This window comes from Pogona vitticeps, chromosome 2, assembly GCF_051106095.1.
Source record: "Pogona vitticeps strain Pit_001003342236 chromosome 2, PviZW2.1, whole genome shotgun sequence".
NCBI lineage: Eukaryota > Metazoa > Chordata > Lepidosauria > Squamata > Agamidae > Pogona > Pogona vitticeps.
Genome location: NC_135784.1, coordinates 253,914,102 through 253,934,557, shown reverse-complemented (window position 1 = coordinate 253,934,557; position 20,456 = coordinate 253,914,102). Strand labels below are relative to the sequence as shown.

Genomic DNA, 20,456 nt, shown 5'->3' with positions numbered 1-20,456 from the left:
TAGGTTTCAGGAGGTGGACTAACCATTGCAATCATTTAAAACAGTGTCCAAACATTGTAAGACACTTTTACAGGAGCGAAAAAGGACTTCGCAAAGGCATTGAAATGTATTGAGTCGGCTTCAATACATTCCAATACTGTATAGGAAACATTGTTTCACTCAACGATGTTTCCTATGGGGATTTTCACTGAACGATGGCAATCTGTTCCAATTGGAACGGATTAACCAGTTTTCAATTCATTCCTATGGGAAATGGTGTTTCACAGAACGATGTTTCACACAACGTTGATTTTTTTGGAACCAATTAACATCGTTGTGAGAGGCACCAGTGTATTTTATGTTGTATGTTTTATAATTATTGTATGTTGCTTTGCAATCTTTAGATTAATATAATAATCCTCATCATCTGCCATCAAGTCAATTCAAGCCAAGCCAGGGATTCATGCCAATTCATCCTTTGGACGAACAAGTGTTCAGTGTTTTCCCAGCCCTGCCTCTTCGGATGGGCATCCACTCAGAGGCAGTGCTCTGGCCACCTTGCCTCGCATCCTCTGGGTGCTGCCTCTGAGTTGGTGCGCACTGGAGGAAGCAAGGCTGGGAAGCGCCATACACTTGTTTGTCCAAAGCATGAACCAGCACGAACCACCAGTTTGGCAGTTCGTGCCCATCTCTTATGGCAATCCTTTTTAGTGTTTTCCAGGTAGAGAATTCATTTGTCATTCACTTCTTCTGAGGGCACTCTGGGACTCTGTCGCTTGCCCAAGGCCACACAGACTGGCTGTCCTCGCAGGAGGCCCAGTGGGGAATCAAACTCCCAACTCGCAGCCAGATACCTAAATTGCTGAGCTATCCAACCAGCTAATCTTTAGATTAATGCAACTGAGAAAGAAATGAATATATTAACACGTTCGCATTTAGGTTAAATAATAGTTGTTTACATGCATTAGAAATGTAGTTTGTCACTAATGTTGGCCTAGAGCTAGATGAGTTGTTGAAAAGGTGTCACTTGTCAGGTGTCTGTGTATCAAGATATTCCATAGAGAGGTGAGTTAGCAGATCATTGGATATCTGTACAGTATCCAAAGATGCATATCGGTTCAAAAGCAGGTGGATCGCATTGTACTTGGGAGCTGAGAAGTAGAAAATTGATCCTATCCACGTCATGTTCCTCTTCAAACACGGGATTCCACAAGTGTGCTGCAGTGACATCTCAACGAGAAGATTAGGTCGACACCATGGTCAAAATGTGAACAAATAGCTTTAATTTCTAAATGCCATCCTAACTTGGGTGTAGGATCACTGCACGGGCAGTTAATCTTTACAGCAGTTGTTCCTTTGGGAGCTGCGGGAGGGGGAGGGTTTTCTCAAGGCTGGTCTTAGGAAATAGTACAACAAAGGGACTGTGTGTTGTTGCAAAAACATTTCCCCGGCTGTATACATTGGCTCTTTTGCTAAAGCCAAGTGCCCCATTCAGTATGTTTGAAACTGCTTCATTTGTGTGAAAAAGGACATTGAGTTCTGTCCTTGCATTTTAAAAATCTGTAGCAAATATTAAACAATTGCCCCCCCAAAATACCTTTGTATCAAATTATCCATGTGTTCAAAGTTAAAGTGTACAACATGCTTCTGTATGTGTGGTATTAACAAAATATCATGGATTTACAGAGGTGTTAGATAACCTGTCACTCAGTCATTCCTGTAGAAGGATTTCTGTTTAATTCAGAATGGCATATGGATGTTTAAATAAAGACCCTATAAACTGTTAGTACACTTTCTGTTCGAGTCAGACATAGGCTAAAATCCTCTTGCTTAGTGTAGCCAGTCATACTGGAGTGGACCCATTGAATCAGTGGGGATTTGGCAAGTCAACTCTGCCATAAATTTTATTGATTCAAATGTATATAATCTAGCACTACATTAAAGAAAGTCACAATTACAGTACAGTAATCCCATTTGAATCAATGTAAGATACGAGGGAGTTGACTCACTAGACCCCCATTGATTCAGTGGGTCTACTCTAGTGCAACTTACTGTGATGTGTAGTAGGATTTCAGCCATAGTTTCTGAAGTTTGGTAGTTTGAATGGAACACAAGCTATGTGCATCCTCAGACATGCAGAACATGAATCCAGGACACATAATAATGCATTCAATTTCCTGGAAGCCAGATGTTGGCTGAATATCAGAAAAAACTTCTCAACTGTTAGAACAGTATGACAATGGAGCCAATTACCTCGCAATATGGTGAGTACTCCAATGCTGGAGGCAGTCATTCAAGAGAAAATTGGACAACCCTCTGTCAGATCTGCTTAGATTTGGATTCCTGCTTTGAGCAGGGGGTTGGAGTTGCTGGCCTTATAGGCCCCTTCCAGCTCAATTATGTTATGTTTATCCAGTGATTTACACTTCTGCCTTTTAATTTTATAGTCTCTTATAGAATCCTTTATAGAATTTTGTGAGTCTATAATTTTCTGGACAAAGAATGTGTGTTTGACCTACTTCTTCCTCTAGCCTTTGCTACCAAGGTATATACTTAAATGTTCATAGATGTTAAATTTAAACTTGAAACAGTACCATATTAACTTGTAATGTAATAGATTAATTTGAAGTTTTTCTGTCTCTTCTTCATGAATGAAAGAAGCAGGGCTGCATACCTACCTTTCTTCTTTATGGCATTGTTTAATGGTGTAGTTTGCTACCTGTGTGTGCATAGATGATTGGGTTTAAGCAGTTACAGTACTGATGGCTTTTCTGAGACCATTGAGTAAGCCTAAAATACGATGAGGTTAAGCTTTGAGCATTGTTTCTGAACTTTTATTTAATGTTCCCCAGTGCAGGACGTAGTGGAACTGTTACACAGGACTTTTTATGTGAAGTGCACCTCAGGATGTCTTTTGAATTGAATTATTTTAAACTCTTCTTGTTTTTAATCCATTCTAGGGCTAGGCAGAGCATATGCACTGGCCTTTGCAGAAAGAGGAGCTTCTGTCGTTGGTAAGTGGCTTACTTCTAACCTTCTGCCAGTAACCTTTGTCTTTGTAACCTTGTCTTAATATTCCAGATCTTGTTTGATCAACCTTTATCCCCCTTGCTGAGCAAAGTTCTCTCCTGAGCTTCTTTTCCATTGGGCTCTCTTTGGCTTAAAGTAGAATGTTTACCGTAGGAACCTTTAACCAAATGCTTGGCTGGTTCTCATTTTGAGAATATACTGTATTTTTCTGTATACAAGACATCCCCATGTATAAGATGCCCCCCCTTTTCTAACCCCAAATTAAGAAATCTAAGTGGGAGTTTAGCAAGTGGAGGGAGAAAGGGATCAAAGCACTACAAGATCGCTTTGATCCCTTTCCCCCTCCACTTGTTTTTATTCTCTCCTCAGCTTACTTCCGTGTATAAGATGACCCTCAATTTTTAGTCTAAAGATTTTAGACAAAAATCTTCCATCTTATACATGGAAAAAAAATGGTAATACAAGTACTGAATGTTTATGGGAAACCTAAGGCTAAGCAGTAACCAGTTGTTGGGAAATTAATGTTTCCAGGCAAAAAAGGGGAGAGTCTGTGATAACAAAATATATTATTCTGAAATTTCCAGATGGTGTCTTGAAATCTTGCATATTGTTGCAGGGATTGCACATATCACTGTGTGTTTGCTATGACTTTTTGATAGTACTCTGTCTTGATCAGTAATGGCTGCTTCTTCAAACCCCCCCAAAGGGTACTGAGCAGTTATTCGATGCAGATACAGGCACGGAGCTGTTAGCATAATGAAAAGATGGCAAGTTTAAAAATTAACAATCGTTCTATGTGCCTGAAAGGGTTTATAATGTGTTGGTGGGTACGCCAAGCTGAGAGAAGAACTAAAAATGGCAGGAATATAAAATATATGGTTTTTCAAAAGAATGAACAACAATTATACCAATAAAGATAGGAATTCATTGGGATTTCAGTTTTCTTCTTCTTTGTGCCAGCATGCTTCTGAGTGTACTTTTCAGTCTGATGTTGACAATCCTTAGCATGCGTAACTCAAAAATACGCCCCAGAAGAATAAATGGGTCATTACTCTGTGTGAAGATACTTAGGTTTAGCCTCATGAACACTTTCATCTGTGTTTGGGGGCAGCTGATTCCTAACTTTTGTGGATATGTATTTTTTTTCCTGTCTGTTGAATTTTTATAGAGTTCCAAGGGACTGGTAAACTGCTTCTTAAGACCTACAGTATCCTGGCAAGAGTTGCCATAATACAGAATTGGCATGTAATTATTGTTATCATTAATATGTAATTTTGTGCCTGAACATTAAGAATGATGCTATTATCACGTGATTAGAAATAGAGGTGTACTGATTTGTGTATTTTGGGCTATAGCACTCCGGCTGCAGATTTCACATGATTGTTTGTGTCCATTAATGCATCAGATGCTGGTTTGGGAACCAAGATGTGATCCATTTGTGCCTTCTAACAAAACTGCTCCCTCCAGCAGTAATTGACATGCAATCCACAGAGCAAGGAAACCTACTAATGTAGATTTCAGGGGAACGATTGGAAGAAGGGAGAAAGCTATGCTGCATTCTTGGAGTGGACCATTCCATTTAACTTTCTGTATTGCCAACATCAGATCCTGATTAGGGCTGGCTTTAAACTGTGATTCTTGTTTCTGGTTTGAAGGGTGGATGCTAACTACAGTTTGCTAATTGGGATGCCTAAAGGAAACCAAAGTTAATGTTAGACTGGAAACTGATAGGTGGAAAGAAACTATATATATAAAGAGATGGCAGTTTTGACCAAACTCAAGTGTGTACATGTCAAGCAGGGTGGATAAAAATCAATGATTTTTTAAAAAATCATTGAAAATCACTTGAAATTAAAAAAAATCAGTATTGATTTAAATGGTCAAAAACCTTGTTTTTAAAAACATAATCATGATTTAAATCAATTTGATTTCAATCAAATCCACCCTGACAATTCTTAGCTTGAAAAATATGCTTTTAAAACATTTAAATAACTCAGGATGAGAGAGAGAGTTGCAAATGGCACTAAAATGTAGCTTGGAACGATGTCTTTTTGAAAAACGAAAAAACAAACTAGTTTTGGAGCCGGAGTGTAAAACCTGTAACTCACCTGGTGTTGCTGGGAAATAGCCCTTATCACCCCGACCACTGAATACAGTACCTGGGAGTGATAGGACTTGGATTTGAACAAATTCTGGGAGTCAAGAGTTTTAGAGCAGTCAACATGGAACTGGGGCAACGCCAGTTAAAGGTGAAAAGGAGCTTATAATTTTATTCTTGGAATTGATACAAAAGTGTTGTTCCATTGGTTTTCTTTTCAGTTTCCATTGCAACTCTTTCCACAGCCAGGGAGACAAGTTGTTTCAACTAAGCAATTGTCAAAGTAGCTATGGCTGAAACTGCCCTGAAAAGAATAGTGCATGCAGTTCTTTTTGATCTGAATTAACAGCTGTTTTGAGTTAATTCTATTCTGGAAGAGGTTAAAGGGAGTTGAAATACAAGTCTTCATAATTTTTAATGTAATCATTGCTCAAAACAGATTCAAATCACAGACGTTTTATAAAGGAGGGTAAAAGCAGGATAGATTAAACATATTATTTAAATACAGTCGAGCCCCGCTTTACGATTACCCCGCATTACGATGAATCCGCTTCATGATGATGTTTTCGCGATAGCTTTTGTGCTGGCAAAACGATGGTCTAAATTGGGGAATTTCGCTTAGCGATGATCGGTTCCCTGCTTCGGGAACCGATTTTCACTTTACGACGATCAAAAACAGCTGATTGTCAGGTTTTCAGAATGGCCGCTGGGTGCTTAAAATGGCTCCCTGCTGTGCTTAGGGACGGATTCCTTGCTATACAGGCACCGAAAATGGCTGCCTTATGGAGGATCTTCACTGGACGGTGAGTTTTTAGCCCATTAGAACGCATTGAAGGGTTTTCAATGCATTTCAATGGGTTTTTTATTTTTGCTTTACGACGTTTTCGCTTAACAGCGATTTTCCTAGAACGGATTATTGCCGTTAAGCGAGGCACCACTGTATATGATAACCAGGGTTTTAAAATGTACCTCAGAATATTAGTTTGTTCAGAATAATTCTAATTTTTTAAAAACTGATAATTAGTTCTAGATTTCTTTATTAAACCAATGCTATTCCTATGTCAGATGGAGTAACCTAGAGATGGGCATGAACCACTGGTTTGGAGGTTTGGCGCAGTTCATTTTCTGGCCAAACAGCTGATCCATGGTTCAGAGTCTCACACCCTCCAACAGGCTTCACTGTTTGAAAAAGAAAACAATACGGATTTCTATAATAGTTCATCATATTGTGTTTTGAATCACTGACACAGAAACAGATGTCCCCATTCATAAACCAGAGGGTTTTTTTAAAAAAGGATTAAATTTCTTGGCTTTTTAAAACAGAAGTTTGTCAACACATAGTATACCCAGATTTACAGTGGAAGACATCATTGGGAGGCCTAGTGCACAGTCCTGAGCTATCTTTCCCAGATATGTAACTTCAGTTACTGGACAATTTTTCTGCACCATCCATGAAGGAGATGTGCCTAGAACCCGAGGAAGTGGATTTCATCCATGAAAGCTTGCTATTTGTTAATTTTTTTTAAAATGGTCTAATAAAAGATATCACACACTCTTGCATTTGTGTGATCTTCGGGATCATGCTGACCCTTTCTTTGTTCGCACTAGACTGTCCTGTCCTGCTTGTTCATCTAATCCTATTTTGATGCTGGTGCCCAGATCTTGTTAGTTGCAAAGTGGGGGTGAGGTGGGGAGGGGACCTCTCTCCTTCTCCTGTTGTCTGACCACCAAAGGGATCTTAAATGAGAAAGAGGGTTAGCTAACAATGGGTTTTTCATGCGTCATTTGCTTTAGGAAAATCTAGCAGGTGTCCTCTCTGACAACCGGTTATTCCTTTCACAGTGTAAACTACACTAAGATGTGACTACAGTTCGTCTTACTGTTTTACAGTTCTTTTCCATATTTGCCCATTCTATTATTGGGTCTCACTCTGTTGATGATGAATAACTTCATTGCGGTATAAAACCATAGGAATACATCTAGCACAGTTACAGGATAATACCCTGATGATCTCACTCTGTTTTCTTTACACTTGCGTTAGGGGGTCTTGCTTCAGGTTGATCTGCTCGGCTGGTTTCCCTGCACCAGTCAGAAGTGATATAATTTTGTCACTTTGTTTAATAAGGTTTTACATAGGGACGGGGTTTCAAATTAGGAGCTGACACTTCTGCACACGAGGATTAATTTTATGTGGTCACTTAGAAGTATTTTTCAGGGTACTGTTTATAGACATCTTTTAAAATTTCTTCATTCAACAAAGATGAGTGGCTTAAGGTAACTGTGGAGCGAAGTACAGTACAGTATTTTAAACTGCCTTCTCCTGTTTGACCGCATGGGGGAGTTGCTGTTTTATGAAGGAAGAACACAAAAAATGCAGTTTGCTCTCCAAATTGAGTTTTTCTCCTAAAGTTGTTTTGCTTTATTGTTATTTAATCCGGATGTTGTGCCTGCTTGATGATGGTTGGCAGCACCTGATTTGTAGCTGAAAACATGCAAATGAAACATGAATTACTATGAGGAGAATAAAATTGACACTTCTGCCTGTGTATGAAGAGTGCCTAGTGCACCAGCAAGATGTTTACAGTGCAGTGCTTCTCAGGTAAATGCTAATAATAATTAAAAAATGGAACTGCTTGGATACAGGAAACATGTTTGCGAAGAAAATTCATGCAGCATTAACATGCATGCAGTTTATATCCCATCACGTGTTCTAAAGAAGATCCAGTAAATGCCGAAGATAACGCTATCGAAGTAGCCCACTTCTGGTCAAAAATAATCTATTTTAGCATTTTAAATTTGTTTGAACTTTATATTTCACGTCGTTATGCACTGTCCAGTCGGAACCAATTTACAGTGGTGCCTCGCTTAGCGAGTGCACCGTATAGCGATGTTTCCGTATAGCGATCCCTTTTTCGGGATCGCTATACGGAAACTCCCCCGATCTTCGCAATGGGGAAAACCCGCATTGCGAAGATCGGGTATTGCGGCGGCCATTTTGGAGCCGCTGAACAGCTGATCGGCGGTTCCAAAATGGCAGCCGGAAGCCCGGAAATGGCTGCCGGCAGCCGTTTTCGCGCCGTGCCCTCGCTTAGCGAAGGCGCGAAAATGGCTGCCAGCACCTGGAATCTCGCTGAACGGGTAAGTAACAAACGTATTGGAACGCATTAAATGAAGTTTAATGCGTTCCAATACGTTTCCCCTACCCGCTTAGCGATGATTCCGTATAGCGAGGGTTAATCCGGAACGGATTAACCTCGCTATACGGGGCACCACTGTATAGCAACCCTAATTGGGCTTTCAGGATAAGTGAAATAGTTTGGGCACAGTTTTACCACTTCCACTTTCCCATTGTATGTCCATGGCTAAGCGAGGATTCAAACCCAGGCCTTCTGAGTCCTAGTCTGTCACTTTATATACTACACCACACTGGATATCAATATTTCATGCATGCCCATTATTTTAAATTGTACAGTGATCTGATACAAATAAAGAGAAAAGACTAGCAAGAAAGAGTGTCAGCAGGGACATTGCGGAGCTACATCTGGAATATTTAGGCTTCTCCTACTGGAGGCATTTTTTTAACTGGGGCTGCAAGAGATGACTTGTGTATGTCAACAAGGTACTTCAGATACGATCTGGCTACTGAGACATATGCCTTAGTTGCAACCTGGCTGGATTACTGTAAGGTGCTGTATCTGGGGCTGACAATGGAAAATGTAAGGAAACTTCAGAGGGTCCAAAATGCATCAGTCAGATTGCTGGCTGGGGCTGGTCACAGTGATCTCATAAGCCTTCGGCTACCCCTACAGCAGCTCCACTGGCTACTTGTCAGTTTCCAGGCACAATTCAAAGTGTTAGTTTTAATCTATAAAGCCTTAAATGGCCTGGGTCCAAGCTATCTCAAAGACTGTGTCTCCCCTTATGAGCCACCAAGAGAGTCCTTTCTTTTGGTCCCACCACCTTCATAGGTGCACCTGATGGGGACACAGGAGAGAGTCTTCTCTGTTGTTGCTCCCAGACTTTGGAACTCCCTGCCACTGGAGGCCAGATTGGCCCCATCCTTGCTGTCCTTCCACAAGCAGGCAAAGACCTTTCTCTCCAGGCAAATATTCCCTCAGTAAGTAGCTACACAAGCGTGACTTTTAGATGGATTGTTATGCATTACTGCTGTGACTGGGTCTTTAGTACTACTTGTGTTTACCATCTCTCAGAATCGTACTTGTTTGTTCCTTTTAAATATTTGTATACTTATTGTTTTAGCTTTAATACTGTCTTAATTATGTAAGCTGCCTCTTTATACTTGTTCTTAGTTTTAAATAATTTATTTTAATAAAGTACAGTTGTGCCTTGCTTAACGACATTAATTCGTTCCAGCAAAATCACTGTAGAGCGAAAACGTCGTAAAGCGAAATAAAAAAGCCCATTGAAATGCATTGAAAACCGTTCAATGCGTCCAATGGGCTGAAAACTCACCGTCCAGCAAAGATCCTCCATAAGGACGGCCATTTTCGGGTGCCTGTAAAGTGAAAAATGTCTCCTAAACACAGCGGGGATCAGCTGTTTTTGATTGTCGTAAAGCAAAAATTGGTTCCCAAAGCAGGGAACCGATCATTGCAAAGCGGATTTTCCCCATTCAAACCATCGTTTTGCGATCGCAAAAGCGATCACAAAAACATTGTTGTCAAGCGGATTTGTCGTTAAATGGGGTAATCGTAAAGCAGGGCATGACTGTAAACCACTGTTCTATACTCACTATTTTCAGCTTTAATTATTATCTTTCAATGATGTAAGCCTCCTTGGGTCCTTTTTAAGGTGAAAGATGGGGCAAAAACAAACAAACAAATTCAGCTTGATTTACCAGCTCTTGTCTGAACTCACATATATCCAGTGTCAGGTTTCTTGAGTTTAAAATAATTCTAACCTTTGTCTTTGCAAAGGCATATAACAAGCAAGATTGTGAATAGGCTGGAAATATTGATTGGAAAATTCTTTCAACCTTGCTCAAAGTCCAGTTTTAAACACTTGTCCCAATTTCTGCCTTCTATTTGTTACACAGTGAATGATCTTGGAGGTGACTTCAAGGGTCATGGAAAGAGCTCCTCAGCTGCTGACAAGGTTGTTGAAGAAATAAGAGCCAAAGGTGGAAAGGCAGTGGCTAATTATGGTAACGTTTCTCCCCTTTCTCTTTTACCCCATCCTCCAAAATTGGGCAGATAGGTAGAATATTGTGAGGGACAGACGAGAACCCTGGGGTGCAGTGTGCAGAACACCATAGTCACAGGCTGCTGGTTGGAATGTCAACTTAATGGGAAACAATTTCTGTAGACCGCCATCATTCCTTTTCCCCACTTGCCACGGATGTCTTTCTGGGCACAAGCCTGGCATTAAAAAAACAACGCTACCAGGCTTGAAGAACCCCCCGCATGGTCACCATTACTTTCTTGGGTTGGCAACAACTTGAAAGGAGGGAAGGACAACTAGCACTTTACCCTCTGTTCCCTGCAAGGGCCGAACTGTACCATCATTAAATGAAGAAGTCCAGGTTCAATTGACATGATTCTGGAAGATCCAGCCAAAGTATTGCAGTAAACTGAGCAGCCTTATGGACTATATTCTTCTAGTGACAGAGTGCCCCCAGGATCTTAGTTTCATGAGTCTTTTGGTCATCACAGAGTTTGGTCCTTAAGCAAGTGGCATTTTAATGTATCTTTGGTTACTAATGAAATTTACTGCTTTGGTGACTTTTATGGTGTGGTGTCAGAAGCAGTCCTAAGCCTAGAAGGCTGAAAATAATCAGTCAGTTCCGAAAGAGAAACACCCCCAGCATAGCACATTCTCTCTTTTATCCCTTGGTGGCTTTGAGATGTTTATTACCTGCTAAAGAATGGAAGGCATGAAAGAATACAGGGGCTTGGGGCCAACCAAGCAGATGTACTGTACTATGCACCTGGCAAGGCCTTGATTTGCACTTCCCACTGAAGTCCTCTGTATCGAATAGGCCTTCCTGGAAGAGCATGTGTTATAGAGGTTATGGGCAGGGAGAGAATATCCTTGTTTTGGCGCATGAATTTCACATGAGTCCTCCTCACTCTGAGGGCAGTCTGGATCCAGCTCAATTCTTTTCTTTTTCTGATCTATCTGTTCTTTCTACCTATAGTATATATATTTTATAGGAAGGACGTTTCAGGTACAGTAATCTTGAATGCACCAAGAGGAAATGCTATCATTGTAGCATACATGTGTGTGTGTGTAAAGAAGTTTCTAGCAAATTGCATTTGAATTATCATCTTATGTCTGCTCTCCCTGCCACCTTGGTGTAAACTTTGTCATAACAGTCTAGTAGTAGATTTTTATGATGGACAGATGTTTGTTTGTTTCCTATAATTTATTTCCACAGATTCAGTGGAAGCCGGTGAGAAGCTGGTGAAAACAGCACTTGATGCATTTGGGAGAATAGGTATGATTTCAAGCTCATGTGCACTTACTCTGGGGTGGGTAGGTTAGAACAGTGGTTCTTAACGTGGGCGATAATGCCCCCCAGGGGGCGATTTCATTTTTCAGGGGGGCGATAGAACGAAAAGGGGCGGTGTGGGGGCGCTGGAGCAGAAGGGGGCGGTAGGGGGGCGCTGGAGCAAGCCAAACCTGTTAAGATGGCTGCAGCCTTTTTACAGTGTGCATGAATATATATTTTCCTCCAATCTTATTTAGTTTCAGAGTTTTCATCTTGAAATTTTTAGTTCCTGCATTGTGGTTTGTTTTTATGCCCTTTTTATATTTCTTTTTGCATCTTAAAATTTGATTGCAACTAAATCATTAAATGTTTTTGGGGGCATTTCATTTTCTTGGAATTGAATTTTGTTTTCAGGGGTCATTGGATTTAAGTGTAATAAATAAATAAACAAACAAACAAACAAACAAATAAATAAATAAATAAATAAATAAATAAATAAGAAAGATATCATCACCGTGGGGAGGGGGGCGGTGATAACTTCCTCAATGGCTCAAGGGGGCGTTTCTTTCAAAAAGGTTAAGAACCACTGGGTTAGAAGATGACTCCTGCCTTTGCCTTGTCAGTTATATTTTCACTGGCAGGATGATTGCTTTATTTTAAAAGTGCAAGTTGTTATTTGGAGGTGACTCTGCTAGAAAGAAATACTAGCTTTGTTAGACTGTTTTACAAATTATCTTTTTTTTTTGTGAAAAATCTGCCCTCATTAGATATTTCTAGGAGCGAGTTAAGAGATTTGCAGTGCCTTCCCACCCAGACTTTTAAAGTTTTGTTTAGGAGATAGCTTAGAAGTGGGGGAGATGATGGTGGGAGTTGCAGTCTCAACAATATCTCAACAATATTCTCCAGCTCAGATGCAGAGAGAGGGCAAGGCTACACTCACCATTTTGGTGCCACATTGGTAATGCTGTATCCTGAATAACATGGGGTTGATCTCCACCAGCATAGGCTGGTGATTGTCCTGCCAGAATAAGGATATCTTTCAGAGAGGTAGCCATGTTTGTTGCAACAAACGTAATAAAGGCTGGAAAGGTGCAGTGGAACTGTTTGTGGCGTTGCCATAAGGTGAGCAGTGTGACTTCCATGGATCTTGTGCAAAGAGACATCCAGAATATAAGGTGGGACCTCCACCTGGCCATTGCAATATCTGTGCAAGCAAAAGATCCCACGTTTTCTGTGCTGGTGGAGTGACTAGCATTCTACTGTTGACTAGCATGATCCTGTAGCGTTCGGCCCTGCCCTCACTTGTCCGTCACAGCTGAGCAGTGGAAAAGGAGCCAATGAGGGGACGGAAGGTGGTGCAAAAGGGGGAGGTGCTGGGATATAAAGGGAAGTGTATTGTGTATGGAGAGGGAGATCTGTGAGTCTGTGAGAGAGTGAGCCAGAAAGTCAGTGAGAGTAGGGTTCTGTGTGTCAGTGAGTTCAGTGAGTGAGAGAAATTGATTAGCAACTTGTGATTTACCTATTATATTTTACTGATCAAATAAACAAGTTTAAGTTTCAAAGCAACACATGTCTCAGTAAATAATTGGTACCGAATTGATATTGGTGGCAGCAACTTGTGAAGAAGAGTGAGCACCTCCTGAAGGCCTGAGATAATAGAGGCTTCAGCGCGCTCGCAACAGATCCCAGCTAAAGAGTCTTGTGGCATCTTAAGGACTAACTCATACAGTATGCCGTTACGGACGGAAAGCTTGTATTGTAATAAATGTGTTGTTCTTTAAAAGTATGTTGTTCTTGCAGCTACTGTGGTACTTCTTGGCATAATGTATGACTTTGCATTATGGGACATCTTGCTTCCCGTGCCAAACAAAGTTCAGGATCTACTAATATGAAGCAATGTTTGTTTCCCAGTACTTGCCCTAATCAACTGTGATCAGAACAATTAACCTGCTTTCTTTTGTGGTGATTATAGATAAAACCAAAATAAAAATAAAATAACAAATTAAAAAGAGAAAAATGTGGTGGCACCTTAAAGACTAACTCTTATATTTTAATGTGATCTTTTGTGAACAAGTCCACTTCCTCAGACGCAACAGAAAGAGATGGCAAATATTCATACATGGCATCAAAATGCCGATGTCGCGGGTGGCTGGTTAGAAAGTCACTTTTGTGGTGGAAAGACTTTCAAACTGGACTGCATTTCATATCAAGATTGACCAGTTTGAAGATGATGTGTAAGTGGCTTGACAAGAGGGGTGACTTGGTCATCAAGAAGGTGTCTGGAGTTCTCACGTTTTGCACAGAACTGAAGGGTAATTCCTTTCATTAAATGGCAGGAGAGGATGCACAGGGAAATAGTTTCCAGATATAATAAAGGCATTTATCCTAATACACTAAAATCAGAATCTTTGTCTTCCTGGCATCTCCTGCCCATACAGCAAGAGGGTTGTACAAGGTGCTTGTGTGAGACCAGCCAAAATGCAAACCCTAAACTAGGCATGTACAAAAGGTGCCCTGGCTGAGCCTCTCACTCGTGTATCTTTTCCACACCAAAATAATTTTATATATTAATGCTAACGTCTACAATGGTCTGAAATTTGGGCCCTGCTGCACTAGCAAATGTTGTTGATAGTATTCATCAGCATACTCTTGTCCAGTATCTCAGAGATACTACGTACTTCATAAAATTCTGAAAGTGCCCCTGAATTAAAATGAGGAAGTTAAGCCAGTTATGCTGTGTTCCAGAACGCAAGTAATGAACGTCTACAGCGTTTTCCAAACTATAATAATCATTGAACTAATTCCAAGTAAAAATGCCCTCTACTATATGTCTCTGCTTTAGAAGGAGCTGATCCAAAAAAAATCAGTCTTATGTGATAAGGCCAGAGACAGGACTCCTTTAACCTTGGGCAGCTAAAAAGCATTTCATATTCCTGAAGTATTTTCTCCTTCTCTCTCTCAATGATGGTTTGAATAGTTACTTAAAGAAAAATGATGGTTATTGACATGTGAGGCAATCCCTAGCTCTGTGGTTCCCAACCTTGAGTCCCCGGACTGCAATTCTCAGAAGCTTTTACTGCTCGCTATGCTGGCCAGGATTCCTTCTGAAAGTCATGCAGAACACTTTGGTGCTTTAGAACAATGTTTCCCAACCTTGGATAACCGAGGTGTTCTTGGACTACAACTCCCGGAAATCCTGGCCAGCACAGCTATTGGGGATGGCTTCTGGGAATTTTAGTTGAATAACTTCTGGGGGCTCTAGATTGGGAACCACTGCCCTAACAGTCCAGTGGTACTCTTCGCACAGGGCATGTGCTTCACATACAGAAGGTCCCACACTCTGTCTACAGCACCTCCAGAAAGTGCTGGGAAATCCCAGTGAGCCACTGCCAGTTAGCGTGGACAGTACTGGGCTAGTTGGATGAATCGCTTTGTATGACACAACTTCTTATATTCTTATGTTCCTACCCTTAGTTATGGATGACTAAAATGCATGTCTATAGTTATTCCTCTTAACAGTAATTTTCCAGACTCTGGAAAAGGTACCAAATCAACATTGTCATGCATGTCAAAACTGGAATAGTGAAATTGTATCATAATATTTTGTCTCCATTTATTTTGCAGATATTCTTGTCAATAACGCTGGGTAAGTGTACTTGATTGTAAATTTGTTTTACTCCATAATGCCATCATATTATGACAGTTTTGATTCATTTTATTCTGTTTTCCTTCCTTTCCATCCATTCAGGATACTGAGGGACCGCTCATTTGCTAGGATCAGTGATGAAGACTGGGGTGAGTGGATGGAAGTAGATGAGTCCATTGTTTAATAGAAATAGCCAAATTTCATTTGAAGGTTTGTATCCCTTCAAGAAATATATTCAGCTTCTTGAATTCTTTTCAGATATCATTCACAAAGTTCATCTGAGGGGGTCCTTCCTAGTAACTCGAGCAGCATGGGATCATATGAAGAAACAAAATTTTGGAAGGTAAGTTTGTTTCATCACTGGCAGAATGTTCTGTAGGTGGATTCAAGGTTATAGCAAGAGAAAAAGCACACCATGTGGCTGTGCTGTATTGATTCCTACTTCTCCATAAACATTTAACTCTATTGGAAGAGAAGTATTGAGTTTTTTTGAAAACAGAAATGTGTGCAGTGCTTCACAGCATTTCTGATGGTTATTAATGAGTGATAGTGATAGGTATTACTGATCAGTGAATTTTATTTTGTATACCGTATGATATTAACTGTATGATGATAGTCATAATAAATATGGCACTTAACTGCTATGCAACATTTTCATTTATTTCAAGAGTGTCATGTGCATTTTAGTTGTAATCCTTTAGTTAGTATTATTTCCATATTTATCAATTATTTACTTGTTGCAGCACTTCTGTTTTGTTTTCATTTAAAAAAACCCAAAAGCAATTTACAGAATTTTAATGTAATGCAATGAAAAACTGATAAAAACAATAAGCCATTTCATTAAATAATATAGGTGGCAGGAGGGAAATGAAGTTTGGGAGAAAGGCATGTCTGTTGAGTTTGGCAGAGTCAAGATTTGCCCCTGCTGTTTTTGTTTGTTTGTTTTTGCGGGAAAGTCAAAAATGGTGCTGGGGAAGCCTTCTGCCGGGGGACATCTGAAAGCGGCAATCGCAGTTGCAGGAGTCCCCCGGCAGACCTCCAATGGTGCTGGGCAAGCCTTCCTCAGCACCATTTTTTAATTTCCCACCCTTTTCCCCTGCCTTTTTCCATTCGGAGGCTTGCCGAGCACCATTGGAGGCAAGCCTCTGAATGGAAAAAGACGGGGAAAAGGGCAGGAAAGTCAAAAATGGTGCTGGGGAAGTTCTTAGAGGCTTGCCCAGGGGACCTCTGAAAGCGGTGATCATGGTTGCAGGGGACCCCCGCCAGTCCTCCGATGGTGCTTCCCCAGCTCCCTACCTGGTAAATGACATTTTCAGAGTTTTTTGGCCCATAGGAATGCAATAATTAAATTTCAATGCATTCCTATGGGAAAACGTACCTCGCAAGATGAAAATATCTTTGTCTTGTGGGGCACCAAAAAACTCACAAGACACTTTCATCTTGCGAGTTTTTCGTTGCCCGAGGCATTCGTCTTGCGAGGTACCACTCTATTTTGGGATGCTCATTTAACCAACAGACTAATGGAGTTGAACGTTAAAGATCATATAAAATATATTGCTCTTTCAGTTCGCTTTCAGAAAAAGAGGCTTTCCATTCATTCATTCAGTTTCTATTCTGTTCCATATTGCATACACAGTCTTGACTGTTTACAGCAGGGGTGTCCAACCTTTCACCTTCCCCGGGCCACATTAGAAGATGAAAATTTGGTTTGGGCCACACATAAATTTGGTTTGGGCCGCATGGGGGGGCAGCCCTAGCCGTCCTCCGCAGCCCCGCTCCAAGTGCGCTTACCGGCAGCTGCGATCTCAGACAGCAGAGGCTGTCAGCTTCGACTCTGGCAGCTTTATGGGGCCTAGAGGGGGTCCACCTATTGACGGGGATGGCACAATGCAGTCACGCAGTCCCCCTCTCCCCTCCCCTCGCACTCCTTCCTTCCCTCTCTCCCCTCTACTGTTGTGACGTGCCCCGGCCACAAGCGCCGGCAGTGTAACTTGGAACTTTGGAATTTCTTTAAAATGGCCGCAGGTTGGACAAGCCTGGTTTACAGCATTTCATGTACATCTATACCATGTAATGTAATGTTTATATTCAGTCACAATTACATTACATTGGAATTCTTTAAAACAACAACAATTCAATCTGTGATGCTTTCATATTTTTGCCACTTAAGAAAGGAGGTATTTGTGGTCTCATTGCACCAGTGCAGGTCAGGGTAAATTCAAAAGCGATCCCCACTTGTGTAATGGCAGTATTTGAACAAGTGGGTGATCGTGCATTACTGTTCCAACAGGTCTTTGTCCTGCACTGGTGCTCAGTAGTATTATGGCCACCATATTTCCATGAGTTTGGGTTACTTTTCTATGTTGGATGGTTTTGTTTATGTGATGACTCCCACTTGCAATTATTCCCATGTTGTTGCTGTTGTTGTTTTCAATTAACCATCCTCTCAAACAATCCCTACATTCCATCCGAAGATGCTGTATATTATCCTTTACTCCTGGCTATGTTATTATGTGTTCACAAGAGAAGTAAGGTATAGCACAACCATTTTTCTCTCAGGAGTTTTTCACTACCCGTACCAGAATTCTATCCGTGTTTATTTGGAATTAAATCTGTCTGCATTCAAGAGCGTTTGCACTATGTTGTTGTTGTTGTTTAGTCGTTAAGTCATGTCCGACTCTTCATGACCCCATGGACCAGAGCACGCCAGGCCCTCCTGTCTTCCACTGCCTCCTGGAGTTTGGTCAGATTCATGTTGGTAGTTTTGATTACACTATCCAACCATCTCGTCCTCTGTTGTCCCCTTCTCCTCTTGCCTTCACACTTTCCCAACATCAGGGTCTTTTCCAGGGAGTCTTCTCTTCTCATGAGATGGCCAAAGTATTGGAGCCTAAATTTGAGGATCTGTCCTTCCAGTGAGCACTCAAGGTTGATTTCCTTCAAAATGGATAAGTTTGTTCTCCTTGCAGTCCAGGGGACTGTCAAGCATCTCCTCCAGCACCACAATTCAAAAGCATCAATTCTTCAGCGGTCAGCCTTCTTTATGGTCCAGATCTCACTTCCATACACAGCTAATGGAAAAACCGTAGCTTTGACTATGCGGACCTTTGTTGGCAAGGGGATGTCTCTGATTTTTAAGATGTTTTCTAGGTTTGTTATTACTTTCCTCCCAAGAAGCAGGTGTCTTTTAATTTCGTGGCTGCTGTCACCATCTGCAGTGATCATGGAGCCCAAGAAAGTAAAATCTGTCACTGCCTCCATATCTTCCCCTTCGATTTGCCGAAAGTGATGGGACCAGTGGCCATGATCTTAGTTTTTTTTAAATGTTGAGCTTCAGACCATTTTTGGTGCTCTCCTCTTTCACCCTCATTAAGAGGTTCTTTAATTCCTCCTCACTTTCTGCGATCAGAGTGGTATCATTTGCATATTGGAGGTTGCTGATATTTCTTCCAGCAATCTTAATTCCGGTTTGGGATTCCTCCAGTCCTGCCTTTCGCATGATGTATTCTGCATATAAGTTAAATAAGCAGGGAGACAATATACAGCCTTGTCGTACTCCTTTCCCAATTTTGAACCAATCAGTTGTTCCATATCCAGTTCTAACTTTGCTTCCTGTCCCACATATAGATTTCTCAGGAGATAGATAAGGTACAGATGTCACAAATTTTGCGCTATAGCAAGTGCCAATTGGATTGCAGCCTTTGAAATTGTCGTAGCCATTTCATACACATTAATTATAAGTAACCATGGGTTTATCATGTTTGGGAAGTCACATGATAACATTCCAAGTTAAATCACAGAGCTTTTTTGAACTGCAGCTTCACCATCCTTTCGCCAGCATGGACACTACTTTAAAGCTCTGTCACAACACTAACTCCATAGTTGCTTCTCTGTGAATCGACTGCAAGGTAAAATGAGAGAGGCTGTGGGTTGCTTACTGGATGTTTATGTCTTGCTGAATGAGCTGATGGTCCTCTTGTAGCTTAAGCTTGCAGATCACTTTATCGTTGTATGAAGCGGTTAGTGCTTTTAGCTGAACATTCCTTTGTGTAACAGCCAATTCACTGACCGTCAGTGCTGCATTTTCCTCATATTGCTTTTTTAGTGTTTTTGCCAATGTGGTATTTTAACGCGGGGATTCAACTTTTTTGTTTCCAAGAATAATCATGACTTCTTCAGCTGCTGGAATATATGGCAACTTTGGTCAGGCAAACTACAGTGCTGCCAAACTTGGCCTTTTGGGTCTTGCAAACACACTTGCAATTGAAGGGAGGAAGTACAACATCCATTGTAACACCATTGCTCCAACTGCGGGTTCAAGATTGACACAGACTGTTATGCCTCAGGGTAAGTTTACATGCTCTTAAGTAAATGGGCAGTTTTGCTTTGGTGAGATTGCTCTGTGGCTTCTTTGCTTCTGAATTTTATCTTGCTGATGAATGAAATTTGGATTTGGTCACTTGAAAATACATTGTATTGTACAGAGTCACAAAGTAAAATGCTTCCCAGTTTTTATATTTCTCAAACAAGACGCAGCACCTCTTTAGGACATTAACTGCCTTTGGGAAATGAAACCTGTGATGTTAAAGTTATTTACTTGAAATGATTTTTCTGGAATATAGCTTGAAAGAGGCGGTGATTCGACCACTCCTTAAAAAGCCTAACCTGGACCCAAGGCTGGTGGTCAACTACCGACCAGTGGCGAACCTCCCTTATTTGGGCAAGGTGTTGGAGCGGGTTGTGGCCGGGCAACTCCAGGCGCTGCTGGATGAAACGGATTTTCTGGATCCATTTCAATCGGGTTTCAGGCCGGGTTTTTGGTACAGAGACTGCCTTGGTCGCCCTGTACGATGACCTTTGCCGGGAGAGAGACAGGGGGAGTGTGACCCTGTTGATACTCCTGGACCTCTCAGCGGCTTTCGACACCATCGACCATGGTGTCCTTCTGGATAGGCTGGCTGGGTTGGGAGTTGGGGGCACTGTTTTACGGTGGTTCCGCTCCTTCCTAGCTGACCGTATCCAGAGGGTGGTGCTGGGGGACAGTTGCTCTGCCCCATGGCAGTTATGTCATGGGGTTCCTCAGGGCTCAATACTGTCCCCCATGCTGTTCAACATCTACATGAAACCGCTGGGAGAGGTCATCAGGAGGTTTGGGCTGAGAAGTCAGCAATATGCTGACGATACTCAGCTCTACCTCTCGTTTTCCACCAATCCAGGTGAGGCAGTTTCTGTGCTGAACTCGTGTCTGGACC

At 41.3% G+C, this 20,456-nt stretch overlaps 1 protein-coding gene across 1 annotated transcript in view; it reads left to right on the top strand.

Moving 5' to 3' along the window:
• Positions 1-20,456, top strand: part of HSD17B4 (hydroxysteroid 17-beta dehydrogenase 4) — a 94,097-nt gene that overhangs the window by 14,692 nt on the left and 58,949 nt on the right. The window contains exons 2-8 of the mRNA XM_072992429.2: positions 2,940-2,993; positions 10,164-10,271; positions 11,505-11,564; positions 15,183-15,204; positions 15,307-15,353; positions 15,463-15,547; positions 19,364-19,551. Coding sequence (XP_072848530.2) covers positions 2,940-2,993; positions 10,164-10,271; positions 11,505-11,564; positions 15,183-15,204; positions 15,307-15,353; positions 15,463-15,547; positions 19,364-19,551 — 564 coding nt within the window. The remainder of the gene's footprint in view (positions 1-2,939; positions 2,994-10,163; positions 10,272-11,504; positions 11,565-15,182; positions 15,205-15,306; positions 15,354-15,462; positions 15,548-19,363; positions 19,552-20,456) is intronic.